The sequence below is a fragment of the Asterias rubens genome, chromosome 16 (assembly GCF_902459465.1).
Source record: "Asterias rubens chromosome 16, eAstRub1.3, whole genome shotgun sequence".
In the NCBI taxonomy this organism is placed as follows: Eukaryota; Metazoa; Echinodermata; class Asteroidea; order Forcipulatida; family Asteriidae; genus Asterias; species Asterias rubens.
In genome coordinates this window covers 12,132,443-12,159,401 of record NC_047077.1, presented here as the reverse complement: position 1 = coordinate 12,159,401, position 26,959 = coordinate 12,132,443, and the positions used below count along the sequence as shown (strand labels likewise).

Here is a 26,959-nt window from a genome sequence, read left to right as displayed (position 1 = left end):
GCTTGAATTCATAGTTTCTTTCAGGTAGACTCCTGTGAGAAATGCTTCGGCAGACGCTCGGAGCAGTGTCCACTGCCTTTAAACAGCTCTATGAGATTGTGTACTGGTCTAGCTTGTAAAGTTTGCAGGCGATCCCTTTGAGTTCACGCAACCTTCGCATTCACTGTTTGTCACGTACTTCTCATAAGATATTTATTTTACACTTGAATATTCTGTGTACAGGTGCACACGTGCGACCAGGATATCATTGCAGCTTGCTCAAACAGAAGGCAATCGTTAAATCGCAATCACAGTTAAAGCACAGTCACGAAGACAGGTTGCTTTAATCCCTCATGCTCTGACTGAGGTTCAGCACTGGAGATAGTTTCAGGTATGCAAAATAATTACTATTTTAGTATGAGTAAACAAGTTTATACATATTTGTTATGTATCTTTTTAATCATACTTTAAACTTATTTGATACTTGGTAATTTAATGTTGATTATGCATTCTGTATGTTGATTGTTTAAATATTAACGTTGGTATTTTGTTTTAGCACAGTTCTAATTTTCCAGTGTGGGATAATACATTTCTTATCTTATCTTACAGATCATTCTTCTAGCGTTGTGCATGCATAAAATAAGAAGTAATATGTGAACATTTCAACTCAATTGGGCATCGAATATGCAAGAAAGTTGTGGGAAAAAAACAATATAATTGATGCACAAATAATGTGTGTGCTTTTACATGCCTCATAAAAGGCTTCAAGCCTCAAGTATTTTAATATTTGAGTGAAACTTTTCCTTCTCAAAAGCTATACGTTACTCAGGGGGGCAGTTTATCTCAATGTTGTATAATGTCACTGTGTGTTAAACTATCAACAGCTCTCCATTGCTCATTTTCAAGTAAGTTTCTATACTAATTTTGTTTTAGTAATTACCAATAGTGTCCAGTGTCTACAAAACACAACCTTGTCGCACAAGTTGTGAGTTTTCAGATGCTTGAATTCGAGACCTCAGCTGGGGTACCGAATTCAAATTAAAATATTCTAGTGAGAAATTACTTCTTTCTCAAAAACTATGCTACTTCAGAGGCGAGCCGTTTCTCACAATGTTTTATTCTGCCAACAGCTCTTCAATTCTCAATTTGTATACGCTTACAATTCGAGTATAATTACCAATAGTGTCCAGAAAAAAGCTGACAATTTTTTTTTGCTTTTTCTCTTTTTCGTCAAAGCTTTTCATATTATTACCCTTTTCCCCTATTTCTACCCCACAAAAGTTCAATCTCCGGTGACTGCTGTATGAACAGGTGTCACCGCCACGTTGAATGAATGAAGCTCTTTGTTTTAGAGTTGCATTACAATCATACAATTACAGTCAAACCGTTCATTATAGTGTCATTCATATACTTATTTCAGCATCGACCAAGCTCTATTCCAATTACAATGCTGATTTAAAAAAAAATGTTTAGCTCTATGTATTGTAAAGCTGTACATTTCAGGATATTTCCTGGCACGCAAAATGTACTACTCGTAATACTGGTTAGTTGTGTCGTAATTTCCACCTAAGTACACTATTGTTAAGGTTTATTTGTGTGTGTTTCTTTTCTTTAGCTCTTCCACATGTAGGCCTACACTGGCCTTCCTGGGCCTAACTTCATAAAGCCTGTAAGCACAAAAAAATTGCTTAGCATGAAATTTCTTCCTGAAATAAAAACATGATTACCAACCAAATTTCTTTATTTGTTGCACATTGCTTGTACTGGTATTCAGCTATTGCTTGCTTATCTTGAAAATCATGTGGAAGTTTGGTTGGTAATCCTTTTTTTATCAAGAAAGAAATTTCATGCTAAGCACATTTTGTGTGCTTACTGGCTTTATCAAAGTGGGCCCAGCAGCGTTTACTGTAAGGAAGTTGCTACTATGATACAAAGCTTGTTAAAATCGTGTGTGTTTTTTTAAGTGAAACTGATAGCAAAATTGTGCACTGTTTACTGCGGTCGTTTGTCACTGTGTACGGTAGTAATGACCTCCTAGGTCACAGGTCATGACCTTTACGACTAGACAGACATCCATATCAGATGCGGTCTTGCTGAAACTATACACCAGTTCAATCGTGGAACTTTAACTATCGGGTTCCGATCGGTACCGTGAAAATTGAACAGCGGATACCAGAAGCCTTCAAGTACACGGAAGCACACAAACTCGTGTGGCAAGGGTGTTTTTCTTTCATTATTATCTCGCAACTTCGAGTACCAACTGAGTACAATTTTTACAGGTTTGTTATTTATGCATGTATGTTAAGACACACAGAGAGAGAATACTGGTCTTCAGTTATTACCAAAGGCGACCGTGCGTATAATATTTGCAGCATTTTTGAAATGACCCCCCCCCCCCCCCCCCCCACACACACACACTCCACTCGTCAAGCAACCTATGGATGGAACACACCCACCCTCCAACCTCCCAACAGTCCCCATCGCCCATCGATCCTACTTCAGCACATTGTTGTTTACGGAAGTTCAGAAGTCAAAACTGTTATAACCCAACCACGTTGGCTGCACGAGCACACACACCGTGACTGAAGGCGCCAGTGGTTGCTATGGGGCATTGGGTGAATAAGTACTAGCTGGAGAAGAATCCTGTGCCGAATGAAGACATCAATGGACCCGGAAAGATTACGACTATCTTTGGTGTCAGCCCCTGTGGGCTGTTGAGCTTCATTGTCTGACGTGCAGGTATTGCAGTTTGGAAACTTGTACTTTTAAAATGAAAACTTAACACTTGAAAGAAAACATACAAGAGAAAAATGTTCTCGGTATTAACAGCCTCACTTTGACCATGAAAGGCACTGGACACTATTACTACAACAACTGTTAGCATAAAAAACTTACTTTGTAAAGAGCAATGGAGTTTTTGAGATGCGAACTTAAAGGAACACGTTGCCTTGGATCGGTCGAGTTGGTCTTTGAAAGGCGTTCTGTAACTGTTTGTTATCAAATGCATGTGGGTAGAAAGATGTTGTAAAAGTAGAATACAATGATCCACACAAACATGCCTCGAAATTACGTAGTTTTCTTTTTACCACGTCGAATAATTTTTGCCTCCCATAAATGACCGACAGTGTTTGTTGGCGATGTAAAAGAAAAACCGTGCAGTTTCGAGTGATACTTGTGTGGATCATTGTGTTCTACTTTTAAAACATCTTTCTAGCCATATGCATTTCATAACAAACGGTTACAAACGCTTTTTATAGACCAACTCCTCCGATCCAAGGCAACGTGTTCCTTTAAATAATTCACAACAAAATATCAAATCATGGTGTTTAATTGGGAGTCCTTAGCACGTCATAAGTAATGATTTATCATAAACATACATTAGGCCTATAGTGTTTGTTTTAAACTCTGATCATTCGGCGCACCAACAAAAATCACAAAGATAGTAATACTATACGATGACAAGACTTTGTCAAACAATGCCCTTAAAGGCAGTGGACACTTTTGGGTAATTACTCATAATAATTGTTATAATAAAACCTTACTTGGTAATGAGTAACGGGGAGAAGTCGATAGTATAAAACATTGTGAGAAACGGCTCCCTCGGAAGAGAGAAAGAAGTAATTTTCCACTAATTTTATTTTTGAGACCCTCAGACTTAGAATTTGAGGTCTCGAAATCAAGCATCTGAAAGCACACAACTTAGTGTGACATGGGCGTTTTTTCTTTCATTATTATCTCGCAACTTCGACGACCAATTGAGCTTAAGTTTTCGCAGGTTTGTTATTTTATGCGTATGTTGAGATACAGCAAGTGAGAAGACTGGTCTTTGACAATTTACCAATAGTGTCCAGAGTCTTTACCACCAAATCCAATAACTGAGAACGGGATAGTGACAGTAACGCCGCCGGTGGTGTCAGGAGTGATGTGCAAATAATGATTATTTGACAACCTTACAATCACTATCAATTTAACACCAGCGCAAGCATTACTGTTAATGGATGAATGAGGACTTACTAGAGGTCTTCGGGATATTTAGTCAAGTCTTTCGGGTGTCTTGGAGACGCGTAACACCGAACCAGTCCCCGTCTTCAAGCTTTATATTTCCCGGAAGACATAGTCCTCCCAGAGGGTGTATTTTAACCATTATGGTTTCACTTAAAGGTACAAACACTATTGGCATTTACTCAAAATAATTGTTTGCATACAAAATTTAGTTGATAGAAAAAGCTGTTGACAGTATGACACATGATTGTGGGAAACCGCGCCCTTTTGAAGTATAATAGTTTTTGAAAAAGAAAAAAACCCTCAAATATATGAAAAAACTTCAGTCGTATTGCCCTTTTTAGTCATCTGAAAGCACGCAAATTTTGCACAAAGGGTGTTTTATTTTTGCGTTATTCACTCCAGTTGAGTCAAAGTTTTCACAAGTTTTCATAAAATGGTCGGATGCACCGAGTGATGATAGTGGTCTTTGACAATGTTACCAAACGACTACAGTGCCTTTAAACCATGTATAAGGCTTCACTGAAAAGACAACCAGTGCAAACGGGAAAAGAAAACATAACCAGATTTTGCTGATCCATCTCGATCCATTCGATTGTCATCGTGTGAGATGAGCCGTCGCGTAATCCCATTTCGCCTCCTGTGTGCGTCGACGTGAGTACTTTACTTAGAGCAAGACTGTAGATGTATAAATAAACCCGATTCACAATTGTGAAGAAGGCCACAGGTCAAGCACCAATACTCTTAGTCACTCTTACGGCTTCTCAAGAAAGCTGGTTGCTAACCACGCGTTGCTTTGCATAGAAGTTATTATTATGGTTAGGACACTTGTTATTGTATTGTCAGCAGTTTTACCCCAGGAGTGCACGATTGGTGAGGTGTTCCCCTTCAACGATAAACAAGTGCACGTCGTCCCAGTGGGATCCTAGACTAAGAACAACGGCGAAGACTGGGTGTTACTTCTGAAGTCTTTAGTTGTTTTGGAAAAGAGTCGAAAGGAACAACGGCCATTACTGATATCTACAACCAAGCTTTTGTCGATTCCTTTAGTATTTACTGACTGATTCTGAGTTTTACTTTTATGAAGAACTGCATTTCTTCCTCTACGATATGATGTGTTAGGAATGTTGCACTGCCACTACCAGTGAAAACTGTGTAGATGACAAGAAGAGGTAATGTTACACACTCGTGGCTTGACTGCATTATTTGATAACTTAAATTGAAAATCGCCACAAAATAATTCTGTTGTATAATGCGTATATACACTCTCAATTTCAGATTTTGTTTTCCTTTTAATGTTCACACTGAAAGTTATCCTTCTGATTATTTGTATATTGTTTTATTTTTTCACAGGGCGTTTCACAAATGAAGGGACCAATGATTCAAGTGAATAAGATTTCCACCAACTGTAAGGTACAAACCTTAATTATATTCATTTCTGAATTGATTTTTGAAAGATGTTTAGACGGACGCATGCAGGTGATCTTTAAGATCAAAATGCATTGGACACCGTTGGTATTTACTCAAAATAATTATTAGCATAAAACATTTCTTGGTAACGCGTAATGGAGAGCAGTTGGTAGCATAACACGTTGTGAGAAACGGCTCCCTCTGAAGTAATGTATTTGGTTGAGAAAGAAGTAAAATTTGATTTCGAGACGTCAGAATTAGATTTTGAGGTCTCGAAATCAAGCATCTGAAAGCACACAACTTCGTGTGACAAGGGTGTCTTTCATTTCATTATTATCTCGCAACTTCGACGTCCAATTGAGCTCAAATTTTCACGTTGTTATTGTATGCCTATATTGAGGTACACCAAGTAAGAAGACTAGTCTTTGACAATTACTAATAGTGTCCAGTGTCTTTAATGCCTACCAATGGAAACGCATGATTCAAGGTATATTTCTAGATAGGGGTGCACTCACTTTCCAATGTTCCAGTCTGAGAATAAGTGAAACTATAGTTTAATCTTTTCACTTTTTCAGGTAATGTAAAATCTTTTCTTTTTAGTCTATAAAAAAGTAGAATGACTCGTAAAAACTACAGCTTTTTTTTCACAATTTAAAGAAAATTGTAAAAGATATTGGTTGCTTCAAAAACCGGTTTCGATAGCAATATGGACCTTTATGACAATTCAAGCTGTAAGTTTGAAAAATAACTGACAATGAAAAAAAAATGCAGTTAACAACAAACCTGTTGTTTCAAGTTTCACTCTTAGTATCAAGTACAATGTCAATCGGCACATTTCAACATGAGGTTAGATACGTCCTTTTTCCACTTATTGGAAAATCAGTGGATCGGAAAATGTGTTGAGCTTAGAGCTAGGTTTGGAGCTATGTGGAAACGTATAAATATTGTCTGGTAGTTGTGTCCGTCCTTGCTCTATGGTCTAAGACAAGGGCTAAATTGTACCAGACGTTTCGACAAATATACTCCGACCACCAAAGCATACCAGTAAAAAACGTCGACAAGTACAAACCAATTCTAGTCAGGCTTCGAAACTTTGTACAATCTTTTCACAAACAAAATTTAAGTTTCCTGAGGGGCCGTGCATATGCAAAACCCTAAAAATGATCTTTAACTTAGTGGGTTTATAAATCTTCCACAATACCACATTAAATATGACGGCGCAAACCGAACTCTTTCTTCAAGATAGTGAGAAAGATTTTACTCGGTGACTGATTTGACTTCCTAAATATTACAAAAGAAATCTCAGTCAGTCGTCGTTCCCACTTCATCTTCCAGTTTATCACCTGTTCGTTATACACAATTTCCACTACACAACATGAATTAACAACTGTGTGCAGTATAAGCTTGTTTGGTGGACAACTCCAAAATATTGATGAACAGTAAACACCCGAAAGACAAACATTGACAAAACCATTGACAAGGGTTTGCATGCGATACTGAAAAAGGTTGCGTCTGATATATCAGGCCCAATAAAAAAAAATACCAGTTGATCGTCCCCTCCCTCATCCTTTTCTGAAGCCGCATCTTTTGCCCTTTTCTTGTTTACATTTTTAAGGCAAACTTATGTGTATTTTCTCATAAAACTTACTAATCTTTTAAGAACTTGCAACTGCCTAAAGTAAGTGGTGACTTTTTAACTGAAGAATTGGTGGCCTGTTTGAATTTAAATGTTTGACGGTCACCTTTAAAACAAAAAAGAAAAAAAAGACCTTCATCCTTTTTGGAGAAAAAAAACGGACGAAAACTATTTTTTTTTACCTGGCCTATAATAAAGCCACTCAGTGGCATTAAAAAGGGCAAACAAAGTCCCCACTTGTGTTAATAGCAACGTATAGTTCGATCGATTCACACCTCTGTTGTTTTGGTCGTATATTTGTGGAGTGTGTTCAGACAGTGGGGGAGGGTGGTTCATGATCCCCCTGGTTAAACACCATTGCACGCACCCCTCCTTCCCCAGAAAGAGAAGGGAACAGCTTCAAATCGATTAAGCCACTCTCAAATTAACTTGTATTAAATTTGGTATCGACTATTCGATACACCCAGACAGTTAAAGTCAGTAATTTTGGTTGAAAAGTGGGGGTATCGTGGCCGAACGGTATACCGCACAGTTCTCTGGACCCATGGCTCTGGTACTGTAAGCAGCAGGGCGTGGGTCCGAGTTCCGGTCATGATGCCTGTGTCCTTGTTGAGAAAGGCATTAAGTCCATTATTGGTTACTACAAGTTGGGAAGTTAGTGCACTCTGCTCTACCAGCAAGGCTCCTCCTGTAGTGAATGACACCCATGCCTACATCCTTACAGAAAGGGGGTAAGCCTGTTTCAGCCCCATCCAAGAGTAGGCGGCATTGTGCCCCTAGTGGCAGTTGGTTAGTGTTGTACAGGCGATCTCTCATGAAAACAAAACCCTTTAAATTCACCCTGTTTATTTAATGAAACGGCTGATAAAACGTCACATTGGTTTCCGATTACCAACCAAATACTTATATTTTAAGGACCAAAGTGCGGTCCTTACCAGGTTATTGGGTTATTGATTAGTTTGGTACATCAAGTGACATTTGGTGAATTTGGGGTTGGGTGGCCTTGATTGCGCCTAATAGACCAACGGGCTATCATTCTGATACCCGAATAATGACTGAAATTAACCTGAGTTACATAATCTAATTGATTCCAATTGATTTATTGATATGTAGGGGTTAAACGGCAGTGGACACTATTGGTAATTACTCACAACATTTATTTGCATAAAACCTGAAGTGGAGTATTTTTCGAGAAAGAAGAAAAATTCCACGAATTTGATTTTGAGACCTCAGGTTAGAATTGTGAGATCTCGAAATAAAGCATCCGAACGCACACAACTTCGTGTGACAAGGGTGTTGTTTCTTTCATTAATATCTCGCAACTTCGAAGACCGATTGAGCTCAATTTTTCACAGGTTTGTTATTTTACGTGTATGTTGAGATACACAAAGTGAGAAGACTGGTCTTTGACAATTACCAATAGTGTACAGTGTATTTAAGCTAAATCAATCGCAACTGCCCTCTTATGTGCCCGTTTGCCCCATGGGTCATTCCGTGTCAATCCAACACGCTTTTGGACCTGACCCTCACGGATTTAAATGGAATTCGGTGTGCTGATTGGACTCCCTGAGAAATGCCCAAATCCCCACTTACCCCATGATTGTCCAAACATAGCAGGTCATGCTAATTAGTCAAAAGTTCGTTAAGCCGTATCTCCCAAAATAATGATCCGAATTACATAACATTTGGGATTTGGGCATTTCTCAGGGAGTCCAATCAGCACACCGAATTCCATTTAAATTCGTGAGGGTCATGTCCAAAAGCGTGTTGGATTGACACGGAATGACCCCCATGGGTGGTAAGTAGCAATATGGTTATAAGTGTCTTGCTAAAGGACACAAGTGTCATGGCCTGGATTCGAACCTACACCCTGATGATACAGTAACCAGAACTTGAGTCTGAGGCACTAAACCGCTCGGCCACGACCTGGAGCACATTACCACGTGACGATCGAGCCACTGCCTGTTGACTGTGATTATAGGTAAAATTTGCAAATGGACGGCGATTGACCTAGACTTGAGGCCACTCTCTGTCGTTATTCACTAGCCTTGAAGTGTAACGTCAAATGTTCATGCTTCTGCCACACTGTTGCTAATTTCGGATACCGCCTCATTACCCTGTGTTTTTGTACATTGCAGATTTGATTAGAGTAGCAGTAGCTTCAGGGCACGATGACGTCATTTTACGCCCAGTTGCCCCGTCTTCCGCCCAGAAAGGCACCCAAAGCAACCCCTCTCGTAGACGCCAACTCAGAGGCGCGCTTTTCGGCACCACCCCTCGATTTATCCTTCAAACACATCGGAAGCCTGGACATTGACCTATCAGCGTGGAGCGACGAACCACGTGTCAACTCCAAGGGTCTGCGCAAGACCAAAGACGACAAGTACGCATGCGTGTCACTCAAGCTTAACAACAACTTGATCCGTGAGTGGAAAGGGTTCCAGACTTTTCTGACGTCACTCATCGTCAATCCAACTGAACTGAACTGGCTGGACATGTCCTTTAACTACATAGACACTGTCGATGACGTCATTCTGAAATACCCGAATCTGAAGATTCTGTATCTCCATGGTAACAGCATTGAGAACTTAAAGGAACTGGATAAACTCGCCGGATTGCCGAAACTCATGAGTTTGACTCTTCACGGGAACCCGGTGGACAGTGAAAAGGGTTACCGTCATTATGTACTAAACAAGATCCCTCAGTTGAGGGCGCTAGACTTCAGCCGCGTGACGAAGGCAGAGAGGGAGACTGCTAAGACGATGGTGAGCTTAATGGGCTTCGGGAGGAAACGGGAGAAACGACGGAAAAGACCACAGACATACTTCTGAAGATGGTGATTAGCATAAAATGATAGACTTTGAACTGAAATGTGGTGATCGATAAAACTGGCTCAAAACATCTGCAGACCTAGGGTCGTATCCGAATTGGCGGTCCGCCGTAGATTCTGTTCCCATGGGAAATTAACGTGGGCTGGAGGAGGATTCAAAAGAGGGCGCTATCACAAGAAGTGTTCACACAGTTCACCGTATGGGGGACAGAATATCTAGCGGGACAGGATTTACTTGGACACCGGCTTCCACACTATCACTGCGATTGTTATAAGGGTTTCTGGCTAAGTACGTCAAGATGGCGCAGCGATCCAGCTGTAGCCGTAACCGTTAATGTTGAACAACATACGTCAAAGGGATTCTGCAACTTACTTATTTCCAAAGAGAATTTCACATGAAAAAATAATCCTCATTTAGGTGACATTAATATTGTGAGGAGGAACAGAGAGAGACACATAACTATTTATTATTTCTTTTCGCAAAAATTAATGTTACCATGGAATTTTTCATTATTTTTAACAGTTTTGGACATTTTGATGGAACTGCAACGTCAGCTCATGTATCCAATTCTAGTCTTGGAAAAAGAGTTAATCATTGAAACTTACAGTTGTATCTTGTAGTCATTAATTTACGTAAAAATAAACTCCAGTTAAGGCGCACGTTGCCTTCGGATTGGGCGCTTTGTTTGGGATGTACAAAGCGCTCGTTATAAAAATTACTCCAGAGCATACTGGTCGAAACGTCGAGTCTTTAACTACCTGTTATTTTCAGAAAACCAACACTACTCAAAAGAGATATTGACATAAGTTACCGTAAACCACTATTAGCATTAAAATTAATAATGTTAACAAGATATTAATTTTGGTTCTTACCCATACACCGATATGTGTTTGCACTGTATACTCAGTACTTTCCCGAGTCCTGTGAAAAAAATATCACAGGCATGTTACTCGGGTGGGATTCGAACCCACGACCCTTGCAATTTTGGAGCAGTGTCTTACCAATTAGATAGACTACCGAGGTTGCCCGGTAGCTAGAGGCAGTTCGAATCCTATGTTTTGGCAGCGGGTACCGCACGATATAATAGATGTTAAATAGAGGTTCGACTCCCACCCGAGTAACATGCCTGTGATATTTTTTCACAGGACTCGGGAAAGTACTGAGTATGCAGTGCTAGTACACATCGGTGTATATGGGTAAAAACCAAAATTAATATTCTTTATCCCCGGTGCAAATTTAACATCTATGTTAACAAGATACTTTCATAAAAGTATAGATTATAATGAGTCACAAAAATATCCCTGGAACTTTGTGAGCTTTGTGTACTTACATGACAGAACACGATCTGCTTTATCTGTATTAGACCAAATTGAAGACTCCACAAAATGGCAAACCGTAAGTTCAGATTGTTGTATTTTTTGAAAGGGATAAAATAGAGTTCTAAACAACTACATCTTGATAGATTTAAAGGCAATGTTTCCTGGCCATTGTACGTGGGCTTGTATTATTTGGTTAAAGGCAGTGGACACTATTGGTAATTACTCAAAATAATTATTAGCATAAAACCTTTCTTGGTGACGAGTACACTGTTAGAACTTTGGGCAAAAAATTGCCCAACTTATTGCCCAACGTTGGTACAATAGTCAGCTTCAACATCTATTGGGCAATTATAGCCCAACGGTCGTTGGTCAATGTCATTGCTTAATGATTGAGCAAACGACCTACACACAAGTTGGGAATTTACTTCTGCCCAACCTTTGGTTTGTTTTGTATGTCCAAGGGTTGGTAATAATAAGTCTCCCAATTCTTGGGTAGTAACAGTTACACAAACGTTGTATAACCATGTTTCCTCATATATTGGTCAACCTTAAGGAATAACTGCTTAGTAGTTGGAATATGACTATGCAATAGATGGGCAACCGTGTATCCAGATAATGACCTCTTGGTGGTAAATTTCCGTTCGTTTTTGTAAACTGTTGGGCACAAATCCATTACTAAAGCTCAGTTGTTGAGACTAGATTGAACCAAATTATTCATCCAACAGTTGAGTAATTAGCACAAACATTAATGAAAGACTTCAGAAAGTACTTCTTTGCTTTTCCTTTTTTATTTGTGAACATCAAACAAGCAATGAAACAACGTTTTTGCACAAATAAATACAAACATAGGCTATATTACTCATAAAACCGTTAAAGCTGCTGACTTAACCATTTAGCCACTGTACCGCCCAGCCGCATATAGCGATACACTGTATGCGGTACGAGGAAACCTCGCTAGCTTGTGTTTGTAGAAAAAAAGGAACATCAAAAGAAAACTCGATAGTCATTAGTAGGTCTACGCATTTGGTAATGTATCTAGTTGTTATAGATCGTTATTAATTCTCCCTTCACAGTTGACTTGTCGAAGCTAATGATGATGAAATAATTTAGCTCTTACGAAAAATAAAACGCTCATTAGTAAACAGGAAACTGTTCATCATTTATGATGATATTGTCGAAAATTAACGCCTTCGCATTTAATCAGTATGAGCATTGAGCCAGACAAAAGCCTTGAAAAGCTTTTGTGTTCATTTTATCCGTGCACAAAAATATTCGCCATAAAAATTACCGTAACCGTTTAACGAGAGGCATTTATTGTTCCCATGAGAACTTGTACTTTTAGACAAATATTACCGAAAGGGTAAAAAATTGTGCATACACATTAAGCCATGGCTATCTTTTAAAATTTGAACTACGATTCCAGTAATTTACTGCAAGAATCTTGAGAAGTTGGATTTCAGCAAACTCGGGCGGTGCAGGGACTAAAGGGTTAAACACCCCATCCCCCAGAAAAAAAATCAACGGAAAAAGCCTGTTTGTTTCAAACTAAAACAATTTTTTTGAATCTGCTTCTTTTACTCTCCGACTACGACTGCCTAATGATCAACTTGTTAGGTAGCCTTATATACTTGTAAATGGGTTCAGCAGACATTGCTGCAGTGACTTTCAAAACAATGAGAGTTATTGTGTAAAGCAAAGTACTTTCTAAGCAAATACAACAAAGAACTGTCAATTCGATGACACTTGCACGACAAGTCAGACAGGTCGGACGTTACTGGGATGAACACTTTCAAAATGTAATATATTTACTCATAACATTGTTTCATACCAAAGTTAAGAATCTGCTTCTATTGCACACCAACTATAATAAGACTGCCTAAGGATCAACTTGTTAGGTAGCCTTATATAATTTTAAATGGGTTTATAGCAGATATTGCTGCAGTGACTTTCAAAACAAAGAGTTATTTTGTAAAGCAAAGTACTTTCTAAACAAAATACAAACAAGAGTTGTCATTTTTTTGACACTTGAAAGACAAGTTAGACCAGTCAGATGTAACAGGGACTTACACTTTTAAATTGTATTATGTTTACTAATGAAACCTTTAAAGCTGCTAACTTAACAAAGTTTTATAATGTGATTCTCTCACACACCGACTACAATAATTATAACTTGTTAGGTAGCCTTTTATACTTTTAGATGGGTGCAGCATTACTGCAGTGACTTACCAGCACGTTTTAATGTGCAAGATAAGCCATTAGACCTCTCAGTGTGGCGGTTTCTTTCGATTGCACACCTTGCTGGCTGAACACACACGTTTCAAAAAAAGTCCATACCCGTGGCACTGAACTTGGTATTTGCAGTCCAGCACATAGTGTGCCTTGTAGTACACATCTACTGCTTTCATGACTGATGGTTGTGGAAAAGCATTTCTTGACTCCAGATCAGCGCTGCCTAATGATAGCACAAAGGGCTGGGGATGAAGCGTTGTGTCTATCCTTCAGGTAGTGTGGCATTATGATATCCTGTGGCATAAAAAGAATAATTAATAAAACTTGTTAATGTCCTAATACTCAGTTCTTAAGATATAGCGCCTAATATAACATTCAAATGTCAAGTAAAGTGATCATTGTTATTTTATTTAACAAGAGGATATACAGAGTTATTTTTTTGAGCTATGAGAGCTGTTTAAAGCGCCTTGTTGGGGTTTACAAGGTGACGGCACAATCTGAAGACAACCACGCACGAACACCAGGACAGATCCGTATACTGAGAAGAGTAACAGTAATTTACTAGAGACATGTGTGTTACTATTATTTTGTGTTGGGTTTGTAAGAATTGTAATTATTTCTGAAAACAAATGATTCATGAAATTGGGTTTTCAAAACATACTGGAGTCATTTAAATAAAACAAATTCAGATAACAGTGACAAATAGAAGACCAAAGCAAGGCTGCTTGTTTTCAGAGAAATTCATCACTTACCCGTTGAGTGTCGATGGATGATTTCGGGAATAAGTTGCAAATTATCTGCCTTGGTCAGCACCTTCATTGCCTGCATGTCGATCTCATTATCTGTATGAGTTGTAAACAAACAAAAAATTAATTGCAAAGCTGTTACGCATGGGCATAGATATCCTATCTTAAAAGTAGCTGTGTGTAACTATGCACTGCTTCCAATACTCTTAAAACTAGTGTAATCTTGGTAAATTTAAGGGTCCTTTTTTTTTGCTTTGATTTTTGTGTTCCCTTTTTATCAAGAAGTGGTCATTTTGTTTCCAAATTGTCAGCATCAGGGGAAAATAGGGACATACCCCGGTCCCAGGTAAAACAGTGTCACGTACCCCCACTGCTTGGTATAGGAGCACATGCGCCCACTATTTAGGGAGAATATAGTTGGCGGTGCACATGTACCCAACCCTTGGGGAGATCAGGAACATGTAACCCAACTTTTTTAGATCAGTAAGCAAACAGTTGGGCAAGATAATAGCATGTGCTCAACGTTTTGGAAGAACAGAACCGATTACCCATTTTCTAAGGAGAAAATACCAAATCTTTGGAGATAATTAACAAAGTTTTCCCATTCCTTGGGAAGAAGAGGCCTACCAAACCCATGCTGTTTTAATTGCTATATACATTACATGTTCACCCAAGTTCATCTACATGTTTTATATCAAGGGATATTATCAATCAAAGTTAATGATAAGGGGGTTAACTAAGGACACTATTGGACGTTATATAGGCTACTACTACTACTACACAAGGGCTAGGCATGGCTCTGCGTGTGGCGTCGTGTGTGTGTTGTGTGTCAATGATGTCCCTGAAACTGCGATAACGTGCGGTAGGGCCATGCATTCACAGCTCAAGCCGAGTTTTCGGACAGGCCCACACGTTCTTGATCTAAATCATAATAAGAACATGTACTTTTAAACTTTAGAGATACATTTTTCAATTCTCACCTCAGAAAACGTCCGTTAGGGACACTAACGCCACACTCCTCCAGTAATCTCAACACTTGGTGGTCAGCCATCATCGACGTCGCATTATAACTTCCTTGACTTGGTAATGAGCGCGTGTGCGCACGATAACAAAGTTCACAACAAAATGGTTAACGTCACGCCCTTTCACGCCATAATGCCCATCTGCCGGGAATGTTTCTACCCAGCAATTCGTGGTTGGATAAATCTAATAAACAATACCAATTAATTGGACAATGTTTATCCAACAATTGTTGTGTAAACTATACTCAACGTTGGTAACTTTTTTATCTTAACCAACCCTAAAGTTTACTCAATAGTTGAACAAAAATTTACCAACAAATCACAAATGGCGTTTACCCAGCGATATTTTGCCCAGCTCTTTTAACAGTGTAATGGGGGAGAGGTTGATAGTATAACACATTGTGAGAAACGGCTCCCTCTGAAGAGCCATAGTTTTCGAGAAAGAAGTAATTTTCCACGAATTTGATTTCGAGACCTCATATTTAGAACTTGAGGTCTCGAAATCAACCATCTAAACGCAAACAACTTCGTGTGCCATGGGTGTTTTCTTCTTTTATTATTATCTCGCAACTTTGATGACCGATTGAGCTCAAATTTTCACAGGTTTGTTATTTTATGCATTATGTTGTGATACACTAACTGTGAAGGCTAGTCTTTAAAAAATACCAATAGTGTCCACTGCCTTTAAAAATGTGTGGGTTTTAGTATTTTTTTTACGGCGTTCATCTGGGTTAGGGTTATAAATCATATATTTTTGAGATGTATTAATATCATTTTTGTTTTGTATAGATTTGTACACTTATAGCAAAAGCTTGCTTTGCTACAGACGAACGTTTTCAAGTAGACCATCTTAAAGGCACTGGACACGTTTGGCAATTGTCAAAGACTAGTATTCCCACTTGGTGTTTCCAACATATTTATAAAATAACAAACCTGTGAAAACTTGAGGTTAATGAAAGTAATGAAAAAAAAAAAAAAAAAAAAACATTGTTGAACAAAACTATGTGCTTTCAGATACCTAAAAAAGGATTCAGGCCGGAAGTCTCTTTCGAGTTCAAATATTTTAGTGGGAAATTAACTCTTTCTCAAAAACTACGTTTTACTTCAGACGGAGTCATTTCCTACAATGTTTTATACTACCAATATCTCTCCGTTGCTTGTTATATCAGTTGCTTTTTTTAGTCGTTACCAAAGGAGTGTTAAAGGGCCTTTAAAGGCAGAGGACACTATTAGTAATTACTCAAAATAAGTATTATCATCAAACCTTTATTGATTACGAGTAATAGGGAGAGGTTGATAGTATAAAACATCGTGAGAAATAGCTCCCTCTGAAGTGACGTAGTTTTCTGAAAGCACACAACTTTGTGTGACCAGGTTTTTTTTCTTTTCTTTCATTAATATCTCGCAACTTCGACAACCGATTGAGCTAGCAGGTTTGTTATTTTATGCTTTATGTTGAGATACACCAAGTGAGCCGACTGTTTTTTGACAATTACCAATAGTGTCCACTGCCTTTAAAGTGCCTTTAAAGCCATTGGACCCTTTCGGTAAACACTATTGTCCAAGGCCCACACTTCGTGTATCACAACTTCTATATCAAATAACAAACCTGTGAAAATTTAGGCTCAATCGGTCATCGGAGTCTGGAGTAAAAATAACGGGAAAACCCACCCGTGTATTCGCGCGTTTCGCCGTGTCATGACATGTGTTTAAAATAAATCTGTAATTCTCGCTAACGAGAATTTATATTGTTTTACTGTTTTCTCAAAAAGTAAAGCATTTCATGGAGTAATATTTCAAGGGAAGTCTTTCACTACTACCTTCTGTAAACCCTGTAAGTTATTTGTAAATCTGTGAACTTTTTTTTTTTGTTTCTGTACCGAAAGGGTCCAATGGCTGTAAGTCAAAGAAATGAGGTATACCCAAGTAAAAAATATATCTGATATATGTTGAGTTCAAAGTGTACAATGCAAAGTCAGCTTATGTTTACCACCTATACAATAAGCAGACTAAACATCGCTGCAGTGATGAATGATTCACATTCGACTCGGGACATAAATGCGCTTACCAATGAAAGACTGCAAACCGGTTTGGCATAACACAAAAAGAAGCTAAGCACAACATAAGGGGTTTCTTAGAATAATGTTACCAGCCAAAATGTCATCATGCTATTTGCGCGTATTGTGCTGTTTGATTGTGAATATAGTAAAATCAATAAAGAAAGAAAGAACACAAGAAAGAAATACATATGAATAAATAAATACATAATCTCAAATAAATGTATCTTGATTAATTATTAACTTTTCCCATGCGTCCACTATTTTACAATACTATTTTGCAATACTACAAAATAATTCTCAGAATTAGATTTTGAAGTCTCGAAATCAATCATCTGAAAGCACACAGGCGTGTGACAAGGGTGTTTTTTCCATTACTATCTCGTAACTTCGACGACCAATTGAGCTCAAATTTTCACAGGTTTGTTATTTTGTGAAACACCAAGTAAGAAGACTGGTCTTTGACAATAACCAATAGTGTCCAGTGTCTTTACTGGAGTTGATTATCCAGAACGTTTCTCAAAAACAATTCAATGTACTTGGCATGATTTGAATGACACAGATACAGATTGAGATATAGTGCCATACTAGTTTCCGTCTAGTAAAAAAAGTTCCCAAGGGACAAAATTCTCTTCAAGTAGACGTTCCAGTGGGTAGGCATACCTCTGATCATGGATATTGAAAAGTAACTGTGCATGAAGTTCAATTATTTAAGAGCTGCACATTGCACAGTATGCATTGCGAATACAGGGATAGCACTACATGAAGTTTATGAATACTTGACACTTGAAACGGTAGTCGTGCGGGTCGTTTATTGCACTCATGAAACAGCCGCTACGAGACTGACGTCCGAATCAAAGCATTATTTACAAGAGCGTGGGGTTGGACGATGTACTATGTGACCGTTGCCATAGCCCCCAATGTAATTAGTATTAATCATTAACCCTAAAAAAAAATCGAGATAATTCTTTCTCGTGAAACAAAATTGTCAGTTTGTAAAGTGTGTTGTGTGCGACCGATTATGTAAAAATAAAAATCCAAACGTTGATTTTCAACTTGCCCTGCGAGATATACTGCAGTCTACTTTTTACCGGCGGTCAGGCAATCCTAACACAGACCACCCTCACTCGAAAGGTACGTAGCTTCATTAATGTATTTATAAAATGTTGCCATTCGTTATTTACACTTATTTGTCTGGGGTAAGTGCAAACGGTTAAACCAGTTTATGAGGCACTGAATAATTATATTCCACACATAATAATATGTCAGCGTAAAGGTACATTGTTTAAAACAGCTAGATACCTGACTACATTGTCGTGTGACTGAAAAAGTGAATCTACTGAAAAGCTACCGGAGAAAGGGTGCAAGCAATTGTTTTAAAATTGCTCAGTGTTTCTTAATTAGGCCTAGCTCTATTACTTTTAACCTATAATGTAAAGCGTCTCGTGGTCATGTTTTGGGGTTAAAGACACTGGACACCACGTGTAATTGTCAAAGACCAGTCTTCTTACTTTGTGTATCTCAACATAATACATAACAACCCTGTAAAATTTTATCTCAATTGGTTGTCGAAGTTACGAGATGGTTGTCGAAGTTGTGTCACACGAAGTTGTGTGCTTTCAGATGCTTGATTTCGAGACCTCACATTCTAAATCTGAGGTCTCGAAATCAAGTTCGTGGAAAAGTACTTCTTTCTCGAAAACAACGTCACTTCAGAGGGAGCCGTTTCTCACAATGTTTTATACTATCAACCTCTCCCCATTACTCGTTACCTAGTAAGGTTATATGCTAATAATTAGTTTGATTGATTACCAATAGTGTCCACTGCCTTTAAGGGCTTCGAGTTGAAGCCGTTTGTTATTAATATTATTCCATGTCATCACATCGTTCAAAGGAAATTTAACATTTTTTAGTATTTTCACCAAGCGCCACCTCTTGTAACAGAAAGTGCGCAATCCACATGCAGATGGTTCAGAATGGTAGACTATGTTGTTCTGAAGGCCTTTTTGTAATTGGAAAATGCTTAAGTTGTCATACTTATATTTATCCAATTATGTAAATTCAATTGCGCTGACGTCAAAACATTCACAGAAAATAATTATAAATAATTCCTAGGCAAGGAGAGTAACGATGGGTTCATTTGCATAGTGGCATCAGAGCCGGTACCTGCCTCATTTGGCTGCCAGGTATCGGCTTTTTTTAAATTAGGTAAAACAATTGAGATTTTATAGCGTTCGAATGTTTTTCAAATCTGGGTTAAAAATTCACATGCAATTTTCGAAGTGAAATACCATTGTTTTTGGTCAAGAGCCATTAATTGATTAAGACCTTTTATTTGCCTGAAAGCGGCGAAGACGTTTGTTGTAAAAAATTATGCAGAGTTAAATAAACATAAAATAGCCATGGATCTATTAGTTGATCATAGCAATTAAATTATGTTTTGGTCGTGTTGATCCAAAAAGTGGATTCTCAATTTTGGGATCAGTTTGACCCATTCGTGTTTTTGTTTTCTTTGTATATACACATTCCGGGTCATATAACAGACCATCAGTTGGGTCAGGCCCAATTAGGACCTTGTTTCGGGTCGAGTCACTGCAAAGCCAGGGTGTTAAAATTAACACAATGGGCGTTGTTACAATACATATACCGAAAAAGAATCAAATGTTACACCCCATATAGAGTGTTGAAATAACACCTATTTCTGCCCACACAAAAACATTTTGTGTTATTTTATTACCCTATGATGTTAATTTTGATTCATTGTCAGGTAAAACATCTATGTGACGGACACCCGTACCCATGGTGTCAAATTGAACACCTAGTTTGTGCACGGCACTGTTAATCTCGTTTTATGCATTTTGCCCTCAGCGAACGACCTTTCATCCTACAGAAGGCCACATCGCAAAACAGTCAATCTGTCTTACTGATGAGTTTGTCGAGAAATATTCTGGCGCCGGAGACAGCATCGAGAGTGTGTTCGAAGCGCTTTGAGACGCCGTGATAAAGCGCTATAAACAAATCGATTATTACTATCATCGTTATTATGATTGGGAAATGCATTTGACAGTGCAGTGCGCACATTAACTTATTAAAATGGTTCATGCAGAACTAATGTGAAAAATTTCTAATACCGGACAATTCCGAAACTCGGTTTTATAGTAATTGCACAAAGGGAAATCTTTTCCTCGGCACTGGTTCTTGTTCTTGATTGAAAAGCTCTAATTATCCATGGAGATGCTAGAAGGCATAAAACAACTTTGTGCAGTTGTGAGGTGCTAAAGTAACAAAACGTGCAAGTAAAAAGCCTTCCTCATCTGGCTACAGACGGTGGCGGGTGACAGTGGGAAGAAATTGCCTCACTGCCGGTAGAGCCACGGATTGGAGGACCCCATTATATTGCTTCGGCCAGTACTCGTCTCAAAAGCAAGGTTTCAACGAAAATAAGTTCACCGACAAGGAGGAAATATTTATATGCCATCATGCAGCAATCTCATCACGGCCATCAAAGAGCACCACCGGTGTTCGTCATGATCCCACCGGGGCGAGAGGCGCAAAACTCGGCAGGGGCGATCAATGCGACAGCCACGGCGGTTAAGATCCTCGGAGTGGTGCAGTTTCTGACTGCCTTCCCGTGTATTGCACTCGGTGTTGGAGCTCAGTCATCCACGTGTCAGAATGGATACATCATGGTTGGAATATGGACCGGAACAATGGTAAGGTTTTTCTTATAACTTGCTTAAATTTGTAACAAATCTCAATCCAAACGAGACTCAACAACTCATGAGGGACAAAGCAACCTGGCACCACTTCATCAAAGCTGCTTCTACTATTCCGTCTAAGGACGAAGGATGATGGTGATGAAAGCGCACAAAGCGTGCTACATTAAATCCGTCTTTGATTTCAACAATTCCATGATCACATCTCAAACATATTCAGAGTTAACAATATATACGAAGCTATTTAAAGTTTTTATAAATAAGCCAGAATGGAATTGGGGTGTGTTTTAATATGTTTTGATCATAGGTGAGACTTAATTATCGCACCTCACAAAAAGTTCAGAGTTAAAAATCATATGAACCTATAAAGTATCATGTAAACCAATAATTTTAAGTTGGACCATTGGTAAAACTTTAGCATTTCCATGATCACATCTCAAAAGTATTCAGAGTTAAAAGTCAAATGAATCTATAAAATATCAAGTAATAAATCTGAAGGGAAACTGACTGGATTGATGGGTTGGAGCATTGGTAAGACTAAAATCAACAGACTAAAGTTAACAATTTCATGGATCATTAAGGTATCAAGTAATGAATCAGAAGGGAAATTTACAAGGTATTTTAAATACTTTAAGGATGAACACAGACAAGTTGACTCAAGTGTTCCCTCTGTTGCTGCTTCCAATTCAGTTCAATTTCAATTCAAGATTACATTTATGTCCATACTCTCATAACAGAATAACAACAGTTTCTTTATCTAAGAGTAAACATGAATAAATAAAGTACAGGGCCGTTTTGGTAAGCAATGTTGTGTGTGATCCCTGGCTATACATCAGCAGCTCAGGTTTAGTAGCTTCTATATCTGGCACACTAAACACAGACTGATAATAATAATAGTATCGAAGTCTTATATAGCGCACGTATCTACAAAACGAGGTACTCAAGGCGTTGAGTGTTACTATACAACTTTCAGAAAGATAGGTTATTGCAGTGATGAATAATTATGAGACCCAATTATTTAGCAACTTTATATAAAAATGTTTACAAGGTGCTACGGCGCATACAGCAGCCACAGCCAGGAACACCGGGGCAAACCCCTTCTCTTTTCGATAAGTGCCCTGGGTTATTTTACATGAGTTACACAAACACATGGGACCAACGGCATTACGTCCCATCCGAAGGAATATGAGTGATAGATAGGACAGTTTGTAAAATCCAGAGATCGCAATCTTGCTCTTATCACTTCTTCTTGGCCCAAACAAAGAATTTATCATCATCATTTGTATTTTTAAAGATTTTGTTGTGCATTCTCGTTTGTTCCCAGTTTTTATTTGCAGGTGTACTTGGAATTGGTGCCGGTTCAAGCAAAGATCAATGCACGGTGAGTTAGAAAAAACATATTTGAAAGGGGAGGGTAAAACTATTTTGAAGTTACCGTTATACCACCTTCCGTCGTTTGTACCAGTAAAAGCTTTGGTTCAAGACGTGTCTGTTTTTCATGTTGGGACAAACCAAGTGAGATGGTCTTTGACAGTTTACCAAGTGCCTCTAATGCATGTGGATATTGTTTTGACCGAACTCTGGAAAGTACCCAGTATACAGTCAAGTGCTCCATAAATCGGTGTAAGGTAAAAACACAAATTATTATAAGATTTTTATTCATGGAAATCAAGTCTTCAGTGTTCTCGTTTTCGATATACGCATTAAACTTGCGCAGTCTATGGGGAAGCTAAACCAAAGGATCAATATGGGACATTGTTTTGTCATCTAGAACGAAGCGATCAGCAATCGATTATTTGAATAATGATATTCATTACTGATATCATTCTTATAATACTCTTCCATTTGTCGAGGTCAACTGGACTTACATACAAAGACAGTTTGTTTGGTAACCTATATATTTGATCAGCGGCAATAGTGTTTGTCTACTTTATCTACCTAAAATACAAACGTATTAAAGGCACTGGACTCCTTTGGCACAATTGTCAAAGACCAGTATTCTCACTGGGTGTATCCAACATAGTGCACAAAAAAATAACACATCAGTGAAATTGTTTACTCAATTGAGCACCGGAGTTGCAAGGGAGTGGTGAAAGAAAAAGAAAAAAACAGCCTTGATGCAGACATTATTTTATGCTTTCAGATGCATAATACAAAACTGCAGGTCTGAAGTATTGTGTTATAAGAGTAAGAAATTACCTCTTTCTCAAATAATACGTTACTTCTGATAGGAGCCGTTTCTCACAATGTTTTATACTACCAACAGCTCATTGCTCGTTACCAAGTAAGTTGTTATGCTATAACCATTATTTGGAGTAATTTACCAATAGCGTCCAGCAGCCGACTTCAAGAAACGCTAGGATTAATCCAGCCTAGATTAATCTCGAGTTACGATGAGTTACTCGTCCTAACTTAGAATGGGTTTAATGCATCCTAATGTCTATGGTTACGGAACTTACATCGTCCCAAGTCCTAACATTAATCATAAGTTAATAGATAGGAAGAGTTTAGTATCGACGGCAGTGGCTTTATCTGCTTAAGACTGAATGGCAATAATCAGTTCGACAATAAAACGCTATGATCCATTTTTGTGCTTAATATTGACTAATCTTATTTGCATAATATTGACTAATCTTATTTGCATAATATTGACTAATATTATTTTCATATTCATATAGCTGTCGTGTTGTCACATGTTGTCCATCATTGGAATCTTAGTCGCTACTGCGCAGGTCGCCATCAGCGTCATGGCTGTACTGCACGAGTTGACTGTGTGCGCTGATATCACGGCTACCTGCCCGGTAAGGTTTCTTTTGCAAGAATGTATCGATTTGGTCATAATCATCAAAGAGATGCCATGCGTATGTCTCCCAAAACCCAGAATAGCAAGGATTCAAGACACTGGACACCTGTGTGGTAATTGTCACAGACCAGTCTTATCACTTGGTGTATATAGGCGTATCTCAACATAACTATTCACAAAATAACAAACCTGTGAAAATTTGAGCTCAATTGGTCGTCGAAGTTGCGAGATAATAATGGAAGAAAAAAAACCTTTTCACACGAAGTTGTGGGCTTATATACATTTGCTGGATAGCTGGAAAATTCTAATTCTGAGGTCTCGAAATCAAAATCAAATAGTTTATTTGAAAAATACTTCTTCTAGATAACTGCGTTAACTCAGAGGGCAAAACATGGTCCTCGATAAAGCTGCAAGCACTATAACATTAAGCTTTTCATTTTGTGCAAAAACTGAAATGTAACCAAACGTTCTTTGTAAAGTATTGGGGAAACTAGTTTAAGTCCGAAATTTAATATACTCTAAAAGGTGTAGATGTGTTACTACAGTGTACTCGCCTTCTACATTCTATCCACGAATCTACACTTTCTCGTCCGTTCTCCTTGACAGAATTTGTAGGCCTACCTGAAAAATTAAATCGTGTCTTTTTTTCCCGCTTAATTTCAGGCCCTTTGTTTAACCTTTGACACTCTACTGTTTACTGTTGGTGTGGTGCTTTTCATCCTGGCCCTCACTTTGGCTGTTGTTAGCATCCTACTCAACAGCAAAATAAACACCAGCAAAGAACAGGTACGTAGACCTCAGAGCAAGGAATAAAATCATTGGAAACTGTTACATTTTTATAATAGAAGGGCTGTCTTAAATTATTATTGGATCATTAATATGGTGCTACAAGACAGCTCTATTGGTCAAATAAACTGCAGTCATATGTTGATTTATGGTCTTGAATATGTCCCACCTTAAAAACTGAAAATACAGCTCCTGCACTAATCGACGGCCAACAAAAATGTTTCGATGCAAAATTTAAAAATGCAGCCAACCTAAACTTCCTAGTGTAATATTATTCAACATTGCATCCCAGGTTGCTCCGTATCCCTTCCACATGGGTGCTTTCAGCAGTGATCCACATCATCAAGGGCCGAGGAACAGACCTGCCCTGGCAGCAGCTCCACTGGAACCCACTCAAGGTAGGCCTACGCGGTGTGAGAAGCCCCTGCCAACACAAATTCATTAACTGTAGTAACAATAATTATTGTCCGTTATATTTGTCGAGGTAAATTGATCAGTTTGGCAAACCATTGTTGTCTTGTTTTTTTGTAACGCGAATTATTCCTTTACTCGTGTGGCACTCCACATGATCCTGCGTGTTAAGGGCAACTGATTCAGACTAGTCATTAGAGTGTGGGTTCAAGTCCCAGTCATATCACTAAAGCAAGACAATTAACCATTGATTCGTCCTTCGGATTGGACGTAAAGCTGTTGGCCCCATGTGTAACGCACGTAAAATAACCTAGTGTACTTATCGAAACGAGAAGGGGTTCGCCTCGGTGTTCCTGGCTTGATTGGCAGCATTTTGCGCCATATCAACCTTGTAAACCAAAAAGACGGTCTAAGGGCCCTGTCACACGAGACAACTTTTGCATGTAACTTGGAGGCAACCAACTACAGTGTATGCTACAGGACCACTTCACTTCGGTAGCACATGAGTTGATGTTAAAACATTGTCTTACGATTCACAAAAGAAAAATGCCAACAATCAAATGGTAATGCCTTTTCTTCTTAGAGATTGGCTGGAACTGGTTGCCCGTAACTTGTGAGTGACATGGCCCTTAAAGTTCAGAAGTAGCCCCACATCTTGCAGGGAAATACTATGTTAAACGTCATTGAGCGTTACTGGGTGAGGAACAATAACGCGCACAATAAGAAGCAAGTGTTAGGCATTATAAGAAGCAACTTCATGTTATTTTTATTAACTTTTGGGCAGGATCGTCAAGGAATGAATCCAGGGAAGATACCCGTGTACGAGAGGTTGACTACGGAGACGAAGGATTCAAGTTCAAGTAAACAAAAAAAAGAGTAACGAGATATTTTGCAATCACATGTGTGTACCTTTGTTTTTTATATGATCTATACGATAATTATGCAAAATAAATGTGTTATTATGTTCAAGGCCCAATTTCATGGAGCTGCAGGCTAAGCATGATTGAGCAAGATAACTGTCACAAATTGTACAAGTGACATGGCAGATTGGCTAACCTTATTCTGATAAGCATTTAAACTTTGTTGCGCTTAGCTACTGTTTAAGCAGCTCCGGAAAATTGGGTCCCGTTATTCTCTGGTTGCGTTTGTGTTGCCATTTACCTGATAACTTTGTGTTGACGTTTTAAAAACGTTTTTGAAACTGTAAATCACCATATCTTGTGTTGTTCTAGCAAATATTAACATAAGTACTTACTTTATTGTAACTTTTATAAAACAAACTCAATTGAAATTTAACAAACACGTATACATTTTTTTACTGTTCTGTTGGTAATAATAATTCGATTAGAGTTGTCAACTTCAGTTTGTTTTATTTCCCGCAATTATTGTTGTTTCAATATTTAGGTGTTCAAATCCCACACGAGTAATTTGCCTGACTGTGTTGTTTTTGTTGTTGATTGTTTATGAAACTCGTGAAATAACCAAGTTTACAGTGCAACTAGGTTTAAGTGTTGATCATTCTTAAAACAATAAGTTTTGAAATCATGACGTCATCAGTTTTTAAGTTAAACCATTTTTCTTATTTCAAATGTGCAAATTTTAATGTCGTTCAAATACTCGGACTGGTCTGATCCGAGTAGTGACCTAGTAAATGTTTTCTCGGTCAATTTCGCAAATGAGCAGCCAATTTAACCACCAAGCAGTTATACTTCGCGCGAAATCGAATGCTACTAAAAAGGGTCATGCGATTTCGTTTTATGATAAATCAAAATGTAATGTTGCGTCGTTCGATTTAACAAAATAACAATTCAATTTAACAATTCATCAAAGCAGCAATCAAATTTTAATAATTATTAAAAAACAAAAATTCTGACCATGCATTTAATAATCTGTTTGGTGTCTTAAAGTATTATCCCCTCTTTGTTTATTTATGTTGGCCTACATAACATGAGCCCAATTTCATGGAGCTGCTTAAAGCCATTGGACACTTTCGGTAAACAGTATTGTCCAAG

General features: G+C 38.3%; 2 protein-coding genes and 1 long non-coding RNA gene across 4 annotated transcripts; 2 read left to right on the top strand and 1 right to left on the bottom strand.

Annotated features, from left to right (window-relative positions):
- Positions 1 to 303: 303 nt before the first annotated feature.
- Positions 304 to 10,746, top strand: LOC117301188 (leucine-rich repeat-containing protein 51-like). Of its 2 annotated transcripts, none has more exons than XM_033785092.1 (3): positions 304 to 370; positions 5,335 to 5,394; positions 9,166 to 10,746. In XM_033785092.1, the coding sequence occupies exon 3, from the start codon at positions 9,199 to 9,201 to the stop codon at positions 9,856 to 9,858; it is 660 nt and encodes a 219-aa protein (XP_033640983.1). In that variant the 5' UTR covers positions 304 to 370; positions 5,335 to 5,394; positions 9,166 to 9,198; the 3' UTR covers positions 9,859 to 10,746. The 2 variants fall into 2 exon arrangements, with proteins under 2 accessions (XP_033640983.1, XP_033640984.1); XM_033785093.1 differs by lacking the exon at positions 304 to 370 and adding an exon at positions 2,707 to 2,718.
- Positions 10,747 to 13,295: 2,549 nt separating this feature from the next.
- LOC117301189 lies at positions 13,296 to 15,517 on the bottom strand. The gene is made up of 3 exons (XR_004520269.1): positions 15,133 to 15,517; positions 14,159 to 14,248; positions 13,296 to 13,700 (listed from the first exon to the last, which is right to left on the bottom strand). It is a non-coding gene; the product is annotated as an uncharacterized LOC117301189 (long non-coding RNA).
- A 5,193-nt stretch (positions 15,518 to 20,710) lies between these two features.
- LOC117301119 lies at positions 20,711 to 25,811 on the top strand. Its single transcript, XM_033785007.1, has 6 exons — positions 20,711 to 20,944; positions 22,272 to 22,328; positions 23,626 to 23,748; positions 24,414 to 24,536; positions 24,829 to 24,934; positions 25,732 to 25,811. The coding sequence occupies exons 1-6, from the start codon at positions 20,711 to 20,713 to the stop codon at positions 25,809 to 25,811; spliced, it is 723 nt and encodes a 240-aa protein (XP_033640898.1).
- The last annotated feature ends 1,148 nt before the right edge of the window (positions 25,812 to 26,959 follow it).